The sequence below is a fragment of the Mustela nivalis genome (genome assembly GCF_964662115.1).
Source record: "Mustela nivalis genome assembly, chromosome: 18".
NCBI lineage: Eukaryota > Metazoa > Chordata > Mammalia > Carnivora > Mustelidae > Mustela > Mustela nivalis.
Genome location: NC_139037.1, coordinates 59,074,707 through 59,093,645, shown reverse-complemented (window position 1 = coordinate 59,093,645; position 18,939 = coordinate 59,074,707). Strand labels below are relative to the sequence as shown.

At 54.2% G+C, this 18,939-nt stretch overlaps 3 protein-coding genes across 3 annotated transcripts in view; 1 reads left to right on the top strand and 2 right to left on the bottom strand.

Moving 5' to 3' along the window:
• Positions 1–42: 42 nt before the first annotated feature.
• Positions 43–7,381, bottom strand: IRGQ (immunity related GTPase Q). Its single transcript, XM_082710829.1, has 3 exons — positions 7,243–7,381; positions 6,405–6,936; positions 43–5,249 (listed from the first exon to the last, which is right to left on the bottom strand). The coding sequence occupies exons 2-3, from the start codon at positions 6,932–6,934 to the stop codon at positions 3,893–3,895; spliced, it is 1,887 nt and encodes a 628-aa protein (XP_082566955.1). The 5' UTR covers positions 6,935–6,936; positions 7,243–7,381; the 3' UTR covers positions 43–3,892.
• Positions 7,382–7,490: 109 nt separating this feature from the next.
• ZNF576 (zinc finger protein 576) lies at positions 7,491–10,877 on the top strand. Its single transcript, XM_082710833.1, has 3 exons — positions 7,491–7,586; positions 8,386–8,486; positions 10,133–10,877. The coding sequence occupies exons 1-3, from the start codon at positions 7,525–7,527 to the stop codon at positions 10,558–10,560; spliced, it is 591 nt and encodes a 196-aa protein (XP_082566959.1). The 5' UTR covers positions 7,491–7,524; the 3' UTR covers positions 10,561–10,877.
• Positions 10,878–16,932: 6,055 nt separating this feature from the next.
• The window catches only part of ZNF428 (zinc finger protein 428), a 5,589-nt gene continuing 3,582 nt past the window's right edge, over positions 16,933–18,939 (bottom strand). The window contains exon 2 of the mRNA XM_082710834.1: positions 16,933–17,600. Within this exon, the coding sequence (XP_082566960.1) occupies positions 17,095–17,600 (506 nt within the window). The 3' untranslated portion in view covers positions 16,933–17,094. The remainder of the gene's footprint in view (positions 17,601–18,939) is intronic.

Genomic DNA, 18,939 nt, shown 5'->3' with positions numbered 1-18,939 from the left:
AGCATCTTCCTTTCCCTTCAGGCCCCCAAAGAAGAGACACAGTGGGATTTCTACTCCTTTTTATTCACTCCCTCAAACAGCACCACAGGCCAACTATACCCTTAACTAGCCCTCCCCGGATCCCCACCCCAGTGCATACAAGTCTCTTCATTATCTAGAAATGTATGAAACTCAGCTCCAGTGATAAGATTGTCTCTTCCACTTCCGCTTCTGGCAATGGGCTAAGACTTAGCATTCATTTCCTTGAATTCTTGCCCCTCGAGGGTCTTCCAGCCTGGAAGTATGAGGTCGACACACCCTGATGGCAGCCAGCAATCAGTTCTCAAGGGAGTCGTACTTAGTCTTTCTGCTTGGATGCTCCCAGAGTCGGATACCTCACTAGCAACATGATGCCTGTCATCAAATTCATAATTTAAAAGGCAACCACCCCACCCCCAAATTAGTTACAACACCCTAGTGTCGATACACACCAACAGAAACACAATGAGCACTCCCCAATACAGACAGAGGCAAACAAAATCGGGTCTTGCTTTCTCAGATATGATCCCCAGCACGAGTCCCACTGGCATGACGGCAGGGAAGCACGGCACAGAGGTCCCAGGGAAGACCAAATTGGAGATGGTGTGAAAGTGAGAGAAAGAGAGGAGGGCACTCTGTGAGCAAAGGCATGGGCGTGAGACAGAGGGTACCACCCGGCACAGGCAACAAGACTTATGGCTGAGCTGCCCTGGGGCGGGGGGAGGGCAGGCTTCTCTGGAGGGCTACAGGATGCTGATGTGTGTGCACACGTGTGTGAGAGAGAAAAATATGCATGCACATAAGTACATACATACACTCTTCTCACAATGACCCTGTGAGGTAGATGCCACTTGCTGAGCGACTTGCCCAAGGTTACCCCAATGTCAGGACTGTCTAACCCTAGAGCGACACCAATAGGATTTCCTGTGGTAATGGAAGCGTTCTGGGTCTTTGCTCTCCAGTGCTCTAGCCACACATCACAGGTGGCCACCGAGCCCTGGGAACATGGTTAGTGTTAACTGGGAAATGGAGTTTTAAACTTTATTCACTTTTAATTAAAAACTGATACACACCGCAGTTATTGGGAAACTGGTCAATATAATTGGGACAGCTTGGGTAGAGGAATCAGTTTTCTCCACTGACGAATTTTCGGGAAGTTAAATAGAGGTATTTCTGATGAGCATTTATCATCTGAATGAGAGGTACACTATGTGTAAAATATCTCATTCTCTTCTTGATTGATTACAGGTTGAATTAATATTTCAGATATACTAGGTTAAGGAAGACGCAACTAGCTTCACCGTTTCCTTTTACCTTTGTAATTTGGCTGCTGGGACATTTCCAGTTACAGATGTGGCTCCCATTCCGTTTGTCAGACAGCACTACTGAGCACCTCTCCCATCTCCCTGCGGCTGGCGAGCTGGACTGGGAGGCAGACCATGGTGGACTGGGTATTACAGATACAGGCAAACACCGTTCCCTGAAGCCCGAAAGGCCTTCAAGGACAGTGTGATGCTGTTCAGTATTGAGCCAAATGCTTCCCCCCCTCGGCCATTCTCAACTGAGGGGACAAACTGTGCCAGCGGCAAGGGTTCAAGCTGGACACGGGGGTACCATCTGGCAGGTATCTGCCACTTAGAGAGTCACCCTTGTCTCCTGCTGTCAAAGAAAATAGGATCTTGGAAGAGTTTACGGTTTTTATCCAGCCCTTTCATTTCACAGGTGGGAAAATAAGGCACTGGTCCAAGTCACCAAGAGTGCCAGTGGCAAAGCCTTGCTTGCCTCCCAGATCCCCTGACCTCTGACAGGGGCTCCTCTCCCATCAGATGCTTGTTTCTCCCACCTCACTCATTTCCCATCTTGTGGCCAGAGGCTGACAATCTAAGTTCCAGTCTGCTCATGAATTTGGTATTTACTAATACTGAATAATTACTAATCATGTGTACCAGGCGCTCTTCTAGGTGCTGGGGTACAGCAGAGAACAAGACCAGTCACAGGATCATAGCTATTAAATAGGTAAATAAATAAATAAGGTAATTATTGACAGTAATAATTGCTACAAGGGAAACACTGACGGGCTGAGATGAATAATGGTGACGTGTGAAGTACTTCAGTTACACTGGTCACCGAAAGCCTCTCTGAGGGGACATGTGAGCTTAGACCTGCTTGACAAGGAGGAACCTGTCATGGGAAGATCTGGGGGGCAGAGCATTCTAGGCAGAATGAACAGTAAATGCAAAGGTCCTGCGGTAGGATCCAAGGTGGCCCACCCAGGCATCAGAAGGAAGATCAGGCTGGTTGGAGGACAGGGTGGGCATAGGGAATGTGAACAGGCAGGGGCCAGACCACACAGGACCTTGCTGTGTGCTGTTAGGCCTAGAGCCTGTCCTCCCTGGGCTTTGCTCTCCCCATCTCTCATAAAAGAGGTTCAACTTCATTGCCTTTCGGGTCCCCCCTTTCTGTTTTTTGACATTGAAGAATTCTGTGACCTGTGACATCTTTTCTACCTATAGTTGGCAGTCTAGAACATTCCAGGCACTGTGGCTTCTGCCTTTGCTTCACTCATGGCACACTCCCACGGTCTGGAATACTCCCTAGCTGTTCTGTGGGTCTCTTGTCCTCTGCAGCACTGTGTGTACACCAGAAGATAGAGCCTCTTGGTGACACCTGAGGTAGCCAACACCGAAATGTCTGGATAAGTGCAGCATGACAGCTGCTTTTCCAAAAAAGGCAGGAGTATAAAATACCAAGACCAGAAAGGATTAGGCTTAATGACAGAAGACATCAAGACCAAAAAGAGAAACCACTAAGGAAGCAGAGGGACAAAGGAACAGACTCACCAAGATCCCCTAAATCACTCAGCACCTATAAAACGGGGGCAGTCATAGCCTTCCCAAACTCACACAAAGAGAGGCAACAGCCAGGGTCCAAATCTGTAAGGGATTTGTGGGAGATATCTCTGGGGTATGGGTTCCTGCCTTCCCACACCCAGAAGGTCTCATTCCTGGTCTCGGGCTGCCCCCAGGGCCCACCATGCCCAGACCTCTTGCCTCCTCCCCTCTTTTTTTGTGGGACTGTCCACAACAGCTGGGGAAGGAATCGAGGTCATCAGGCCCCTGGTGCAGTAAGTATTAGACATCTCTCTGTTCCCCAAAGTGGACCAAAGGTTCTCCAGCTCTTCTGCACAGTCTCCTGCTCGCTCCTGTAGATGGAGACCTCCCACCACCCACAAATGAGACCAAGGTCCACCCCAATGAAGGTTCAAAGCCACTGCCTCTTGAGGAACTAGGAGGCTGGATGCAGGCCCACTGCCTCTGAGAAGCCCAACTCCTACATCCCCAAGTGGCTCAGCAGTTCCAAGGATTCCCACTCCCTTGGGTACCCAGACTCCTTCCTTCATACTGGAATCTCCAGAATGATGGAGACCCTCCTCAGCAGAAATCAGGGCTTTCACCTCTCCCCCCGGCCCCTCCCAGGACTAGAGGACCAAACAGATCCAGTTTCTACTCCCCTGGAAACCAGGATACAACCCCTCAGGTTCAGGACACATTCTGGTGCCATGCCCTGTGGTCCCCAGGGAAATCAGTTCTCTCCCCCAGACTCCTTTCCCCTCCAGGAGCCATGAATTCAGGGGACTACAAGTCACAGAGCCCAATCAGTAGTCCTAGAGCCCTCGTCCCCTTCAGGCACTCAAGATTCTGAGTGGCAGCCCCCAGCTCCGTTACCTCCGAGGCCCAGACCTTCCCATGCCAGATTCGGGACTCCCAATTCCGCCCCCCTCCCTCTAACCAGGACTTGGGAGTCCTCAGCCCCTGGCGGAGCCAAGCAGCAGGGACGCTGAGCACCCCGGAAGCCCCGACCCTCATCCCACCCCTCACTGCGCTGGCCCATGGGGTGCCAACACGGCCTCTGCATCGGCCTGCATCTCGTTGAGGGCCTGCAGCAGGACGCCGTGCGCGGCGCGATAACCCAGGCCGCCGGTGGCCGCCGCACCGCCCGCGGGCCACAGGAAGGACAGGGCGCCCAGCGCCGCGCCCCCCGCAGTGCCCTCGCCGGCCCATGCGCCCAGCCGCGCCTCCACCTCAGCGCGGGTCACCGGGCCCGGGAATCGCGTCCGCTCTGCCAGCTCCCCGGGAGTCAGACCTAGCGCGCGCTCGCGTCGAGCCAGTGCCGCGGGTTCCAGCCCCAGCGCCCGCCGCCACTCCGCCAGCTGACCCCGCAGCAGCGCCACGTCGCAAGCCCAGCCGAGCCCTGGGACTGGTGCCGCCGCCGCCGCCAGGCTAGCTAGCAGAGCCGGCCGCCACGCCCCCGCCCGCAGGGCCGCAGCCTTCAGCCGAGCCCCGTGGGGAGACGCGGGGGGCAGCGCCAGCAGCAGCGCCCCCGCCTGGGCCGGGGGGAGCGCGCGCCGCAGCCACTCGCAGAGCCCGGGGAGGCCCCCAGGCCGCAGGGGGAACACAGGCGGCGGTGCCTCCTCCAGCACCTCCCACGTTTCATCCTCTGGGCTCAGTGCGGCCGCGCGCTCTGAGTCCCCGCTGCCCGATTTCTTCCCGCCGCCGCCAACATGGGTCAAACTCTCACTGCCTTTCTCTGAGCCTTCCCCGCCTTCTGCTTTCTCGGATTCTTCCCCGCTACCTTTCTGCAACCCGGTGCCTCGTTTCTCCCTTCCCTCACTGTATGCATTCTTCAACCCTTCTCCGCCTGCGTTCTCCAAGCTCTCGGAGCCGGCCTTCTCTGCCTTTTCCTCTTCCTCCAGGTACTCTGGATCCTCGCCCTCACCATCTGTTCGCACGCAGACCAGCGGCGCATCTGGCAGCAGGAAGGGCCGAACCCGAGCCCAGTCCTCCTCAGTGGGGGCCCCCGTGGTGACGAGGATGAGGGCATCGTAGTGGGTCGGATGGGGGGCGGCAGCAGTGCCCGCGGAGCCCAGAGGCACGTTCCAGAGCACCACGTTGGGACGCTCTGGGGCCGGGTAGGGCGTGGGCCCCGGGGGCGTGAAAACAGGCTCGTCCTCTGGGTCACTGGGATCCAACCCGAGCAGCATGTTCAGCACAAGGCTGACATCAGTCTTGCCCGCCACAGCCAGGTCCAGCCGTGCGCTGCCCAGCCGCTCCAGGCCAGCGCGGACCCACGACAGCGCCGCCTCCAGGCCACCGGTCTCAAAGGCCTCACGCACAGCCTCCAGCTCGGCCGCACCCAGGACCTCGAAGCCATCCTGAACCGGTGGAAGGAGCCTGAGGGAACAGGAAAAGGGAGGGTAAAGGGCAGAAGAGGGTTTAAACACTAGAGGGTTGTGCTACAGGCACGACTAGGTTAGGATGATAAAGACAATTTCCCGAATGATCCCAGACGGAAGGAGGATCAGGAGAGGGAGGGGCCAGACTACTGGTATAGCATACAGAAACCAGGGCTTAAAATCGGACGGGGCGTGTTGGTTGAGGTCAGGTTTCCAACAAAGCCTAAAAGTGGGTACCTGCTAAATACTCTCTGGGATTCAGTCTTTGGAGGGGTGGGGCTTTCCCAAGGGACCTGCAGGGTTAAGAAAGGCCAAGCAAAACTCCCAGAAGGTCGGGCTCTGGTAAAGACAGACTTGGAACTGAATTGTGGACTAAAGGAAGGTCAAGCACCTCCTGACCGGAGCAAGGTCACCCAGGGCACTCTTTACTGAGACAAGGCGTAAGGAGGGGAATTAGGGCCAATGAAGGGGAAAAGTCTCACCTACCAGTGCTTACCAAGGAAGGAGATGTGGCTAGAAGAAAAAAGATGCATACTGAGCCTCATCTGACTTCTATGAAATAGGTGGCCAGGGGCTCGGGGAAAAAATGCAGGAGGTAGCCAGCAAATGGGCACAGAAATGAGATGGGATTAGAGAAAGGAAGTGGGGGGAGTAAACTCAGAAATAATAAGGCTTTCCAAAGGTGTGGCTTTACAATGACTGGTGTAGCTGGAGAACAAAGAAGATGTGTGAATCTTAGGGTAAAATCTTTGCGGGCATCACAAGCTTTTGCGCTGAGTGAGCCCTCCTTCAAACTTTTGCTGGGAGCCAGTATTTGGGCGTTAGACTCTGGCCTCTCCTACGATCCACACTGGGGCAAGGCTTTTGATCTCAGAACGCTGGCAGGAGGCTGAAGCTGGAGGACCGGTCGGAACCTATAGCTGAGCCTTGAGAGGGACGGGGCCTAGAAGTGGGGAGAGGGTCCGGCACTGAGCTTGGGCTTGGGGTGGAGCCTCGATGACCTCAAACACTGCGCTGAGGGGTGGGACCTGGACAAGAGAGCAGGGTCCTCAGCAGCTATCCTGTCCATGGGGCTGGGGGGTCTCGCGGATCTCAAAGAACATTTTCTGCGTACGAAGTCTAAAGGATCAGGCCTCCAACCCTCCTCTCTTACCTTTGCAGCACCTCCGCCTGGCTCCGCAGCGCCACCCGCAGGCGCTCCAATTCCTTGCAGCCATCTCTGCTGCTGCATTCAGCCGGCAGCACGAAGAGAGTTGCGGCCTCCAACCCTGTGCTGTTCAGCAGGGCCGTTGTCCGATCCCGAGCCTGGGCTTCATTTTCCGAATCTCCAGGACGGAGGTTCCGTACAGCCAGCAGCGGGGTCCCTCGGGCAAGAGCGGCCCGCGCTGCCTCTCCCAGAGCTGGGGCCAAGGGTTCCCCGTTCCCCTCGGGGCCGGGCAGCACCAATACTAGCACATTGGCCTCCGCCGCCCAGGGCCCTGGCTCCGCGGGCGGACAGCTCAGCTCTCCCAGGAAGAGGCCAGGGCCCGCAGCTCGCAGGCTGGGGATCCCCGAGTCCGGCCGTCCCTCGGGAATCTCTATCGTCTCCACATTCCCGTCGCAAACCGCTGCGATCAGCGCGGACTTGCCACAGCCCGGAGGCCCGAGGAACAGGGCGGTCACGTCACCCCGTGGCGGCGGCATACCTGGAAAGCAAGGGGGTGGGGCACACCCGGGTCAGGGAGCGCTGAGCCTTTTTCTTTCCTAGTCATCCAGTTCTGGTCAAAGACTTCAGCCCTTCACCCCATCCCCTTCCCTTCTTGGATGTCATTCCCAGGGAAAATTCCGGCACCCACGCCCTACCTATTCCCCAGGGATTCGCGCGCTTTGGCCGTCCTCTTTCTGGATACATTTTTCTCTGTTTCAAAATCTCAGAAATCTGGCCTCCAGCCCCTTCCTCCCCAGGGACATGGATGCTTTTATCCCCCAACCCTCCCTTCCAAATCACTAACCGAGCAAACCGCCGGCACAACCGAAGAGCACAGTTGGCGGCGACAGATCCTCCGCTGAGAAGCCCCGCCCCTCGGGTCGGACGGACGGAGGCCGGAGAGGTTAGAGGGCCGGGATTTGGGGACGTCCGGACACGTTCCCGGGGCTCTAACCTGACGTCACTCTTTTAAGGAGGGGGTGTGTCTTGGAAGCGTGACCTCCGGGCTACAGCCCTTCACTGCGCCTGCGCAGAACCCTCGACGTAGTCCCACTCCTCAGCTCCCGCTGCGGCCGGGCTCGGAACAATGAGGGAGTCAAAGCGCCTGCGCGCCAGGACCGCCAAGCCACAGCTGCGCCAGAAGCAGAGGTCTGTAAGGCACGGGCGGCAGGAGACGTCATCATAACGCACCCCCCGGCAGAGAAGGACCCCTACCGTTCCTCTGAGGGCCCGGTTGGCGTGACTGCATCACTGCCGGATAGCATCCCGGGCCTGGGCTTCGAGAGGCTCATCAGGCGAAAGGGCGTGGAAGCAAGCCACTGGAACCTTGAGACTCGGTGGGCCCTACCCCGCTTCCCTCCGAGTGTCGGCGCTATCACGAGCGACTGACAGGCGCAACGAAAGGCAGCCCTCTGTCGTCTGGAGAAAAGCGGAGGCCTGGGCTCCCCGCCTCGGGAGGAGGGAACCGAGGGCAGTGCTTGGGGCAGCGGGACTGGGAGGCTCAAGGCGCACATGGGAGGCGGGGGCCCTGGGTGGAACGAGGGTTACAGGATGTCAGAGAAAGATGCCTCCCGGGAAGAGGCGGGCTAAAGTCTGGAAACCACCACCGACCTTAAGACACGTGGGAGACGGGGGTGAGGCTGGTGTCAAAGCTCAAGGGTTCCGTGCCCCGAGTTCAGGGAGGTAGTTTGATGTAGGAGACCACAGGTCTCAATCAGGTGAGAAGGCTCTAAGGGGTGTCGCCTATCTAGGGAGTCGAATCTTTAGGGAGGGTCGAAGCTTCCCTAGGGAACAGCTCCATCGGGTTAGAGTTCAAGAGGATGGCATCTTATGGGGGCAAGGAGAGCCTGTCAGAGGTCACGGGATTAGCGGGCCCTGTAATGCTGTCAATAGATGAGCGACTTCACTCGATTTACTATTCTGTCCTGCGTGCTACTGTCTTGACCAGAGGGATCCCAGTCACTATGGAGGACCCGCATCCTGAAGGGAACATGGAGCCCCAGGATTCGTCTAAGGAGAGAAGTCCCCGCAGTCCAGGAGGCGACATCTGTGAGTGCTGCTGGCCAGAGGGTGGGCCAGCATTTCAGTGTCCCAGGCTTTACAAGGACTTGCCTGCGGGAAGGGACTATGATAAATGGCTTCTAAGCTGCCCTACCAGGAACTGCCACTCTCCACCCTTACCCTTACTCTGCTCAGATGTACTCACCCTGCTCTGTCCATGTCAGTTCGAGTGGGCCACAGTTCACAGGAACAGAGTGGCATCCAGAGAGGCTTGGGGTGGGAGATGTGAATGGGAAAGGTTGGGCACTATGAGGAGCCCTAAGGTTCCAGTGCCAACTCTACCCCAGACTTTCAGTGCGACTTGGGCTTGGGTTACTCTGTCAAAAGAGGGTGCCACTACTCAGGTGACATGGCTGTACTGGGGATTAGTGGCAGGGAAAGGGAAGGTCAGCTGTTAACAGAGGTAGCCAGTTTTACATACCACGATAGCCACAGTCTCTACTGAATGCTTATGATGCTTGTGGGCGCTTTGTAGGAGTGCAGCCTTCCTTATCTCAGTCCTCCTGGCAGTCCCTAGGAAATTCCCTCAGGTAATGCTATCCAGCAGATGCTATCAGGTAAGGGAACTGAGGCAGAGGTTATTGTGAGGATGAGAGCACCAATGTCAAGGCCCTCCAGCCAAAGACCAATGCGAACACACCTACAGTTGAATGAGTTGGGTTCATTGCTCTTTGAGGAATCGCGCATGCGCATCTGTGGTGCTGTGGGGGCATCTCAGTATTAGAATGGATTTATCTTAGGTGGTTTGCGGAAGGTTCGAGGAAGGGTTTTGCTTGGGATTAGATGCTGCCAATAAGCAGGGACCAAAGATAGGTTGGTGAAATCTTATCTAGGAGGGGCGTACATAGGCTCAAGCTGCGAATTAATGGAGCAGCAGCAGCCACTCCTAGGAGCCAAGATGGGGGCGTGGTTTTGGTCTTTTTTTGTGGCTTGGACAACGTTCGTGTTTTGTCTGTGTTCAGACGTTATTCTGGCATGATCTTGACGTGGTTCATCTCAGTCACACCATGGCCTTGTCTGACAAGGTTGTGTGAAGCTGCTTATGTTCAACAAGAGACCACCAAGGCCTAGCTGGGAGCGCCAGGCCAGCCCCCGGCTGTCAAGCTGCTTTTCTCTCAGTACAAATAATCGCAAACCACTGTGTAGCACTGTTCTAAGCACTTTCTATGAATTAGTTTATTCACTCCTTCCAACAACCCAGTGAGGTAGTTATAACCGTGCTGGTCAGTTATAACCATACTGATGACGGTTATGACCCCACTTTCCAGACGAGGACACTGTCGTACTCGCCTAGGAAGTGGGAGGTCTGGGATTCAGTGCCCGGCAGTCTGGCTCCAGAGGCTGTGCTCTAATCACGTGGCTCTGCTGGAAAAGCAGGTTCCCTGGGTTCTAGTCCCGACTCCATTTCATTTCCTGGCCTCATGACTGTAGGCAAGTTGCCTAGCCTTTCTGAGCCTCAGCCTGTTCACCCTTAAAACAGGTCCTGTAATAGTTTGCCTGTGCCACTGTCCAGCCCTGGCATAGTCTGGCCCGTAGTAAGCCCTGAGTGTGAATTGTTGGCATGACTCTGGGGCTTGGGAGAGGTCCTGGTGACTTTTGCTGGCTTCCCCCCGACCTCTCCCCACGTCCCTCAGGCCACCTGGGGGCCCCACAGTGCACCCGCTGCCTCATCACCTTCGCCGATTCCAAGTTCCAGGAGCGTCACATGAAGCGGGAGCACCCAGCGGATTTCGTGGCCCAGAAGCTGCAGGGGGCCCTCTTCATCTGCTTCACCTGCGCCCGCTCCTTCCCCTCCTCCAAGGCCCTGATCGCCCATCAGCGTAGCCACGGTCCAGCCGCAAGGCCCTCCACGCCAGTGGCGCCCACCACGGCCCAGCCTACATTCCCCTGCCCTGACTGTGGCAAGACCTTTGGGCAGGCTGCTTCTCTGAGGCGGCACCGCCAGGCGCATGAGATCCGCACCCCTCCTGGCCCTTTTGCCTGCACTGAGTGTGGTCAGGACTTTGCCCAGGAAGCTGGGCTGCATCAACACTATATCCGGCATGCTCGGGGAGAGCTCTGAGTGAGGGCTAAGCCCTCCCTAGGACAGTGCGGGGGGGGGGGGGGTTCATTGACTGCTAGAACCCACCTCTGATACAGGATGGGGGCCTTGGAAAGATTGCTTTCCCTCCCTGGACAGGCAAAGGACTCCTGATGCGTAGGAACCAGAAGATGCTCATCTACAACTTCAGTCTTTGGAGGATGCAAAGGCCTTCAGGGATATAGTGGAATTAATGAAATCTTTTGTTTAAAAAAAAGAAAGAAAAAAAAAAAAGAAGCCAAAAGGAAAAGTGTTATTTGTATCTCCCTCATTCCCAATTAAATAGTTTGAAACCACAACTAGCTGCAGACAGTGTAATCACCTTTAATTCTTCCCAGATGGATGGCGTGAGCTATAGGAGCAAATTCCCTTGGATGTGTGCCTGGATGGGGGGGGGGGGGAATATGTGAGCAGGGAAGGTGAGGTGTTGCAGGGCTGTAATGTCATTAGAAGGGTCCCAGACGTGGAGCGACTTGGGCCTTTGGGGAGGGGATAGCAAAGTTGGGGGCTGTACTCTAAGTCATGTGGGGGTTGCAATTCAAGTCCTTGTCTTCTCCCACCCCCTGTCAGTCTTTCCCACCCATGGAGGAGCCATGGTATTGGAGGGATTGGGGCTCCGACCCCCCCCCCACCAGTAATCTGTTGCTCACTTAAATAATTTTATGGACCATTCTGGTCATGAAATATTTTCTATATGAGTAGGTGAGATGACATGAATAAAACAACAAAGAGTATCTAAAAAAAAGAGATCTATATTAAAATGTCTAAACAAGGAACTCTGGCTTTTGAGTAGGAATTCCCAAAAAATGTAAGAAGGGTACAGGGAGGGGATGCCTGCATGGCTCAGTTGGTTAAGAGTCGGACTCTTGATTCCAGCTCAGTTACTGCACTGAGCATGGAGCCTGCTTCAGATTCTCGGTCTCCCTCTGCCCCTTCTTCATGTGCATGCTCTCTCTCTCTCTTCAAAATAAATAAAACAAAAGGGCACAGGGAGGGGGAAGCTCAGGTCAGAGCTGGCCTGACCCTGCTGGGAATCTGATTTGAAATCAAACAGAGATACCTTCTGTTTCCTGTTGTATTTGGCCAGCATTGGAAGAGCTCCCATTAAAATCCTATTTTCAGCTCTTGAAAAGCCTAACCCTAGGCCGAGTCCCACTGGGCCAGTGCTGAGTGTGGTCAGGACTTTGGATTACCTGCCCTGCCCCCACTTAGAGACAATGGTTGACACCCTGAATATAAAAATCACAGACTCTGTCTGAACCAATGGACGCTTTTAAAACCCATGGCTGAGACAGATACGATAGAGACAGACAGCGGTCTCCCAGTTTTTATCTAGGTACATGGCAGCTACAAACTCTCTATCTCCCAGGGTCCCTTGCAGTAGGTGTTGCCCTGTGACCAAGTTCTGGCTAAATTCTGGGTAGAGTTCTCAAGCTTCAGAAAGAGATATGCCTTTTCCTCTAACTTCCTGCCTGGAGTGTGGACATGGTATCCGACCACCTTGGACCATGTGAGCAAGATATGGGCTGGCACAGCTGCAAGACAGCAAAAGCCTGGGTCCCTTGACCATGGGTCCCTGGAACCACGATGACTTCAGGGGGCAAAGTCATCACATCAGCCCTAGACTATCCGCTTGTGTACTACCACGTAAGAGAGAAATAAGCCTCTGTCGTGTTTAAATCACCCTTATTTTGGGTCTCTGTCACTTGCAGCATCATTTAAAGCCTGTCTGCAGCACAGAACTGCAGATCTGAGTAGTCGCAGCAGAGACCGTATGGCCCACCAAGCCTAAAATAGGAAAGGACCATCTGGCCCCTTACAGTAAAAGTTTGCCGACCTCTTGTCTAACTGACACACAAACAACCTCCTCCGAGTCTGGCAGCCAGTACTCCCACCCTGGGAAACACTACCTCTAGTAGGGGGCTGTGCAGACATGTGTGTTCTTATGTAGGATTTGGGCAGGGCTAGCTAGCCTGGAACTCTGTTGGCGTGACTTATGGGGAAATTGGTCTGGAGTCAGTTGGCCAGGATTTTTTCCTAAAATATCGACTTCACCAAAGCCAAATATTTCCTCTGCACCTGGCAAGAGCTCAGAAGTTTCCAACCCAGATGTTTTACACCTCCCCCACAGCACTTCCCTCCAACCCAAACCTAAGGCTCAAATCACACATGCTCCCCTGAGATAGACAGCAGTGGGCCCGTTTTCTTCCTGTTCTCTCCACTCTCCAGATGTCATAGATTCCCAAGACTTTAAATAGCATCACTGGTGACTTCCAAATCTTTATCTACAGCTCAAGCCCCAGACTTCTCCCCATGAGAAAGTCACTTGGATAATGCATCGGAGTCTCAAAAACTTGAAAAGGGTCAGCGTGACTCCTACAGCCCCCACCTACACCACTACCATCGGACTGGTTTCTGAACTCCCCAAGTCTGACCAGCCCTCCCCACAGCTGCTCTCCTAACTGCTCCCCCCACCCTGTCCCTGGACCTGCCACCACTGCTGCCCCCTCTCCAGTCCACTACAGACCACTTTGTGTACGTAAGTCAGTGCACATCACTCTTCATTTAAAGTCCTCCAATGGCATCCTACAAATAACATCCAAAGATTTTACCCAGGCCCGGAAAACCCAACAGTGATGGAGCTCCCACCTGCTAATAAGCAATCTCAACTCCCTCCCTGCTCTATCTTCACTGTACTCCAGCCATACAGGCCAGGCTGGCTTCTGCCGTAGGGCCTTTGCACTTGCTGTTCCCTCTGCCTTGAGTGCTCCTACCCAGAACTTTTTAACACTGTCCCTACGTATTTGGGATTCAACATGAGCTACCTCAGAGAGGTCCTCCTTGACCTGCTTGGCTAAAGTAGCACCAGCAACCCTTAATCCTGACTTAATTTCTTCCTAGCACTCTTCAATACCAGGGATTATCATGCTTTTTATTTGTCTTTATCTGTGTCCTTACTCTGGAATCCACACTCTTGAGGGCAAGTGTTGTGTCTTCCTCGCTTCCCCAGCACCTAGGACAGACAGCATTGATCTCAGAGGCTCAAAAATTGCTCATGGTTTACCTAGTGTCTCAGCCTGCTGCCTTCCCTATGATGCTGTGATGCTTGGTTTTCCCAAGTTAGGTTTCCTGGAATCCCTCCAGAGCCAGCTTCCTGAAGTTCTGCCCATGAGAGGGATGGGCATAAGGAAGGTAGGAGGGAAAAGAGACTCACCTTGCTTTGGGCTGCCTCCTGCAGCAGCTCAGGCTCCAGTGCCTTTCTATACTGGGCACAGGTACTGTGCTAAACCTCTTGCGGTTTAAACCTCTGCACACGGGTCTGTCCCCCAAGCTCCTGTCGGGCCCTGGACCCCAGTCCTAGAGGTGGGAGCTTTGTGCAGACATGAACTGAGCTGCTCAGTTGCCTCACTTCTCCACATTTGTGCTCTCAGACTTCTAATGGCTGTGTAACCACTCCCCTGTGTTAAGTCCTCCCTTTGGAATTCCTAGCTTGATGTCCCTATCCTGCCTCGGCCCCAAAGAACCAAATGACCTCACTGGGAGCAGACTAGGTTTCTGGATTCCCAGTCTCTCATATCCTCAGGATTTTTGCTGATGAATGGATGGTCCTCTACCTCCATGCTTAGAATGCCCCGTCTTAGGGCAGAAGAGCGCTTAAGCATGCTGCTCCAGGAAGTAAAATCCATCTGTGGTGTTTTAATGAGCTGTGAATTCCTGCTTTGATGATTCTGAGAGTCATTGATGTTAAGCTATAATGGTTAGGAAAGTCTCAACTTGAAGAGTGGATAAATGTCAGGTTCTCGGATTCTGAGCTTCTCCGATGGAAAGTGTGGGTTTTGACAGATGCTTTGGTATAAGATCCTGTAGCAGGCATCAAAATGTAAGTGTCCTCTGTGGCCAAGCAGGTACCGTCATCAGGGAAGCAAGCAGGGTGTGAAGGGTCCAGTTGCCAGATGGTGTGGAGTGGGCACACGGGCAGGAATGCCCCATTAGCAGGAGGTCGCCCTTCCCCAGCTCCAGCAAGCTCCTAGCCCATGGGATTGTGGGTTCAGCAATCTAAACCTCACAATTTTCAAAAGAAACCCCCAACCTCCATTTTGATATGAAATCCACCCATTTTTAAATGTTGGTAGCCACCATTATTAAAAAACCTCCTTAACTCTGTGGAGCCCAAACATACTCCTGCCAGTCAGATGGTGGCTGTGGACAGCCAGGCTACCATTTCTGGATGTGGCTTAACAGTGAAGGACGCACACTCCGTACCCCATCGTCTGGAGTCAAACCTGGGCTCTGTGTCTTACTGGCTGTGTGACCAACCTGTAGCAAGTTAAGTCAACCTCCCTGGGCCAGAACTGCTATAAAATGGTTGTGATGAGAGGCCCTATGCCTCTAAAGGTTATGACAATGACTCAGACATGGAGACACAGCCCAAATTGGTAGAATGGCCTGCAAGGCCTGGCCCTCTGCCTCTCCCTGACTTTTTGCCTTCCCACCAGTCTTCCCCTGCCTTCGTCAGCAACAGCCTCATGCCCTAAGTGTTGTTCCATAAATATCCCAAGTAGGGCCCCACCTCAGGGCCTTTGCACTCACGGCCCCTGCAGACAGGACACACACACACACACAGCCCCCCCTACCCCATTTTCCTCCATAGCACTTCTAATGCCCTCTACATTTTCTAGATTTTACTCTACGATCTAAGTATGTCTTCTCCGTTATAAGAGGAGTTTCCACAAAGGCAGGGATTCTTGTTCTTCATGCGCACTACTCTACTCTCAGCTCCCAGAAAAGTGCTGGTATCTCGCAGGTGCTCAATATATCACTGTTGAATGAATGAATAAATAAATAACAGCCCCTACCTCATAAGGATCCGACGCGATTGTCCATATTAAGCGCTTTAGCCCAGGGCCTGGTCCACCGTGAGCGCTGATTTAATGATGGTCATTACGGTAATTCAGGTTCTATTCTTGAAGGTTCTTAGTTGCCAAGCTTCTATGAGTTAACACACGTAAAGCGCCTTAGAACAGGGCTTGGCACACAGTAAATGCTCAGTAAATGGTAGCTATCATTATAATTAGGCTTCTATTTTCAAAGGAGCTTTGGTGCCAAACTATTATGAATTAGTACTTCCCATCTCCAAGCAAGAGCCAAGTTCCAACAAAGCTCTAACAAGCTGGCCCTCTGCTCCTCTCTGCCCTCATCCCTCCAGCTCTGCGCTCTCTGACACCGGGCAGGCTCCTGCCTCCCGCCTGGACCGCATGTCCCCTCTTCCCCTCCAAGTGCGCAGCTCCAGCTCCCTCCCCTCCGTCTCCGCTTAGGTCCCTGTCCCCTCCTCAGGGAGGGCTACGCTACTGAAAATGGCAACCCCCTTCCAGCACTGTTCTCTCTCCTCTGCTTTATTCTTCTCCACAGCATCTACCCCCATCCAGCATACGCTCCATCTTGCTTGTTTCCTGTCTGTCCTACCTACCCCCCTGCAAGCTCCACAGGGACAAGGGTTTTGTCATTCACGGGTATATTCCCAATGTGCAGCATGGAGCAGGGATTCGGAAGATGATTCCTAACTGAATTAATGGATCACGGTCCCTACCTCACAGAGTTATTCTAAGGACCTGATGATCTCATGCAAATAAAATGCAGCACTCTGTAAGTGCTGGGGAAATGGCAGCTGTAATTATAATTAAGGTTCTATTTTTGTAAGTTCCTAGATACACAACTTCCATGAGTCAATATATATAAAGCTCTTGGACCGGCACTTGGCACCCGGGAAGCACAGCTCTGATTATAATTAACGTCCTCTTTGTGAAGGTTCTTAGGCAGGGGCAGAGAACATTGGCTGTCCTCCATCATCCTCCACGAACCGTTCTCTGCTTCCTGGGCATTGGCTAGACCGCCTTTCCCAGAGTCCCCTGCATGAAGTTGTGGCCCTGTGACTCATTTCTCAGCAAAAGGGAGTCAATGGGAGCAGTATGTGCCCCCTTGGGGCTGGGGCTGGTAAGACATCGCATGTACCTCGCCTTTCTCTTCCACCAGTAGGACCCAGGCGATGGCCACTCAGTTGGCTAAGGGATGGCCTGGGTCCTGGAATCACTGCATGGAGAAGGGTTGCCCAACCTGAAACACCCACCCTGGACTCTGATGTGGGCGCCGAAACCTCTGTGGCGTTGAGCTTGCATATCATGGGGTCTATGCGTAAATACGTGGAAACCACACAGGACACAAGCACTCAGGAAATGTTTAAAGTCTTGGTGACGATGAGGTTAAGGCTCCCCCAGGAAGGAGCATCGTGGTGGAGGGAGATAAACGCCCAGGCCCGGGCCTCACACACACACGCACACCAAACACGCTGGACCGACACACACAGAATTTGGCTTTTATTCTGGCCTTCACACATCTACCACTAAGACGACACAGACCGGCGGTACCCCTGTCCCCCATGACCGCTGTGATCACCCCTGTTTCCTCAACCCCCTCCTCCCACCCCGCCCCTCTTGCCAAGCTCCCTGGGAGGGTCCCTGCCTACACCTCGCCCCGGGCATGCAGCATGAAGTGCCCATGCAGCTCCCCGAGGTTGTCGAAGGAGTCCTCACACTCTGTGCAGTGGTAGGTGCCCTCCTCCTCCTCGTCCTCATCCTCGTCCTCCTCCCTCCCAGCTGGTCGGCCCTCCCCAGCCCGAGGCGGCTCCTCCTCTTCCTCCCCAAGGGCCCTGCCTTCAGGGGCTGGAGCTTCCTGGGGGGCTGTAGCAGGGCAGCAGAGCCGGCAAGGCGGGGTGCCCGGTGGGGCCTCCCCCAGGGGTGAGCGGCCACAGAGCTGGCAGGGCTGGGCTGGGGGGCCTGGGGGCTGGGCTGCACGGGGGGCCCGGCGGGATGGGCCCCCCCGGCCGCCCCCCAGGCGCTGCTTCACCTTGTAGCCGGGGTCATATTCAGGATCATCAGTGGCCTCCTCCTCCTCCTCCTCCTCATCTTCTTCCTCTTCGGAGTCCGGCTCTGAGAGAGTATATTCAGAGTCAGAGGAATGTTCAGGGCCTGTAGGGGGACGAACAGAGGGGAGAGACAGAGGCATCTGAGGACGTGGGCCTGCCCCTGCCCTGAGCCTCATTCCGACTGGCTGCAGCCTGGAGCGGGGAGCCTGCACACAGCCCTGCTCTTCCCAACAAGTGAATCCCAGTCACATGGAACACGGCCTGGGACTCGGTAGTTGCTCAGTGTCTAAGCAATCAGATGTCCTGCAAGAACTGCATCTTAGGAGTTTAATAAGGACGAAGTAGCAGTAATAAAAACAGTAACAATAACAGTGTTCCTTGCTATTTTAAGAGCCCTGTTCTTGGGGCGCCTGGGTGGCTCTATCAGTTAAGTGTCAGGCTCTTGATCTCGGCTCAGGTCTTGATCTCAGGGTCATGGGATTGAGCCCTGCACCACCGGGATCTGCACTCAGGAGTCCGCTTGAGATAGTCTGTCTCCTTTTCCTTCCGCCCTCCCCCGCCAGTGTGCGTGCATGCATGCTCTCTCTCACATAAATAAATCTAGGGCACCTGGGTGGCTCAGATGTTTGGGCATCTGCCTTCGGCTCGGGTCATGATCCCAGGGCCCTGGGATCAAGTCCTGCATCAGGCTCCCTGCTCAGTGGTGTCTGCTCCTCCCTCTGTCCCTCCCCCGGCTTCTGCACTCCCCGTCTCTGTCTCTGTCGCTCTCGCTCTCTTTTTCTCTCAAATAAAATAAAATTTTATTTATTTTTTAAAAAGATTTATTTATTTATTTATTTGACAGAGAAATCACAAGTAGGCAGAGAGGCACGCAGAGAGAAACGGGGAAGCAGGCTCCCTGCTGAGCAGAGCCCCCAGATTTGGGGCTTGATCCCAGGACCCTGGGGATCATGACCTGGGCTGAAGGCACATGCTTAACTGACTGAGCCACCCAGGCGCCCTACTAAAATACTTGTTAAGTACAAATATATTACTGTGATTTCATGGGCATGCAGGACATGTTCAGGACAAGTGTTGGGTAAAGAAACGAAAACAATCTGCAGTCAATGACAGGTAAGGGTGTCCTTAGCAGTCATTATGGAGGGGTGCACACAGAGCACTGGTCAGGGAGGAGGGAGGCCCCCTACGGTGGCAGCAGTGTGGGAAATACTGCAGGCGCCTGTCAAAAGCATCCCCTTAGGATTGCCACAGCCTTGTCCTGTGTCCATCCTGGCCCCTCTTCTTCAATTTCCTCCAGCAACCCAGAGGGGTCCTGTGACAACTCAGCCAACAACACTGGGCTCCCCATGCACCTGTCACAGGGTCTTTGCGACCATTTTCACAGATGGATAAGGCTTGCTCCCTCCCGTTGCCAAGTCTCTGCTCAAGGGTCACCTTCTCGG

Coding starts and splice junctions, on each gene's coding strand:
- IRGQ (XM_082710829.1), bottom strand. CDS start 6,934: ATGCCGCCGCCACGGGGTGACGTGACCGCCCTGTTCCTCGGGCCTCCG. Junction 5,250..6,404: donor CAGGCGGAGGTGCTGCAAAG/GTAAGAGAGGAG, acceptor CTGTTCCCTCAG/GCTCCTTCCACCGGTTCAGG.
- ZNF576 (XM_082710833.1), top strand. CDS start 7,525: ATGAGGGAGTCAAAGCGCCTGCGCGCCAGGACCGCCAAGCCACAGCTG. Junction 7,587..8,385: donor CAGCTGCGCCAGAAGCAGAG/GTCTGTAAGGCA, acceptor TGTCTTGACCAG/AGGGATCCCAGTCACTATGG. Junction 8,487..10,132: donor CAGTCCAGGAGGCGACATCT/GTGAGTGCTGCT, acceptor CACGTCCCTCAG/GCCACCTGGGGGCCCCACAG.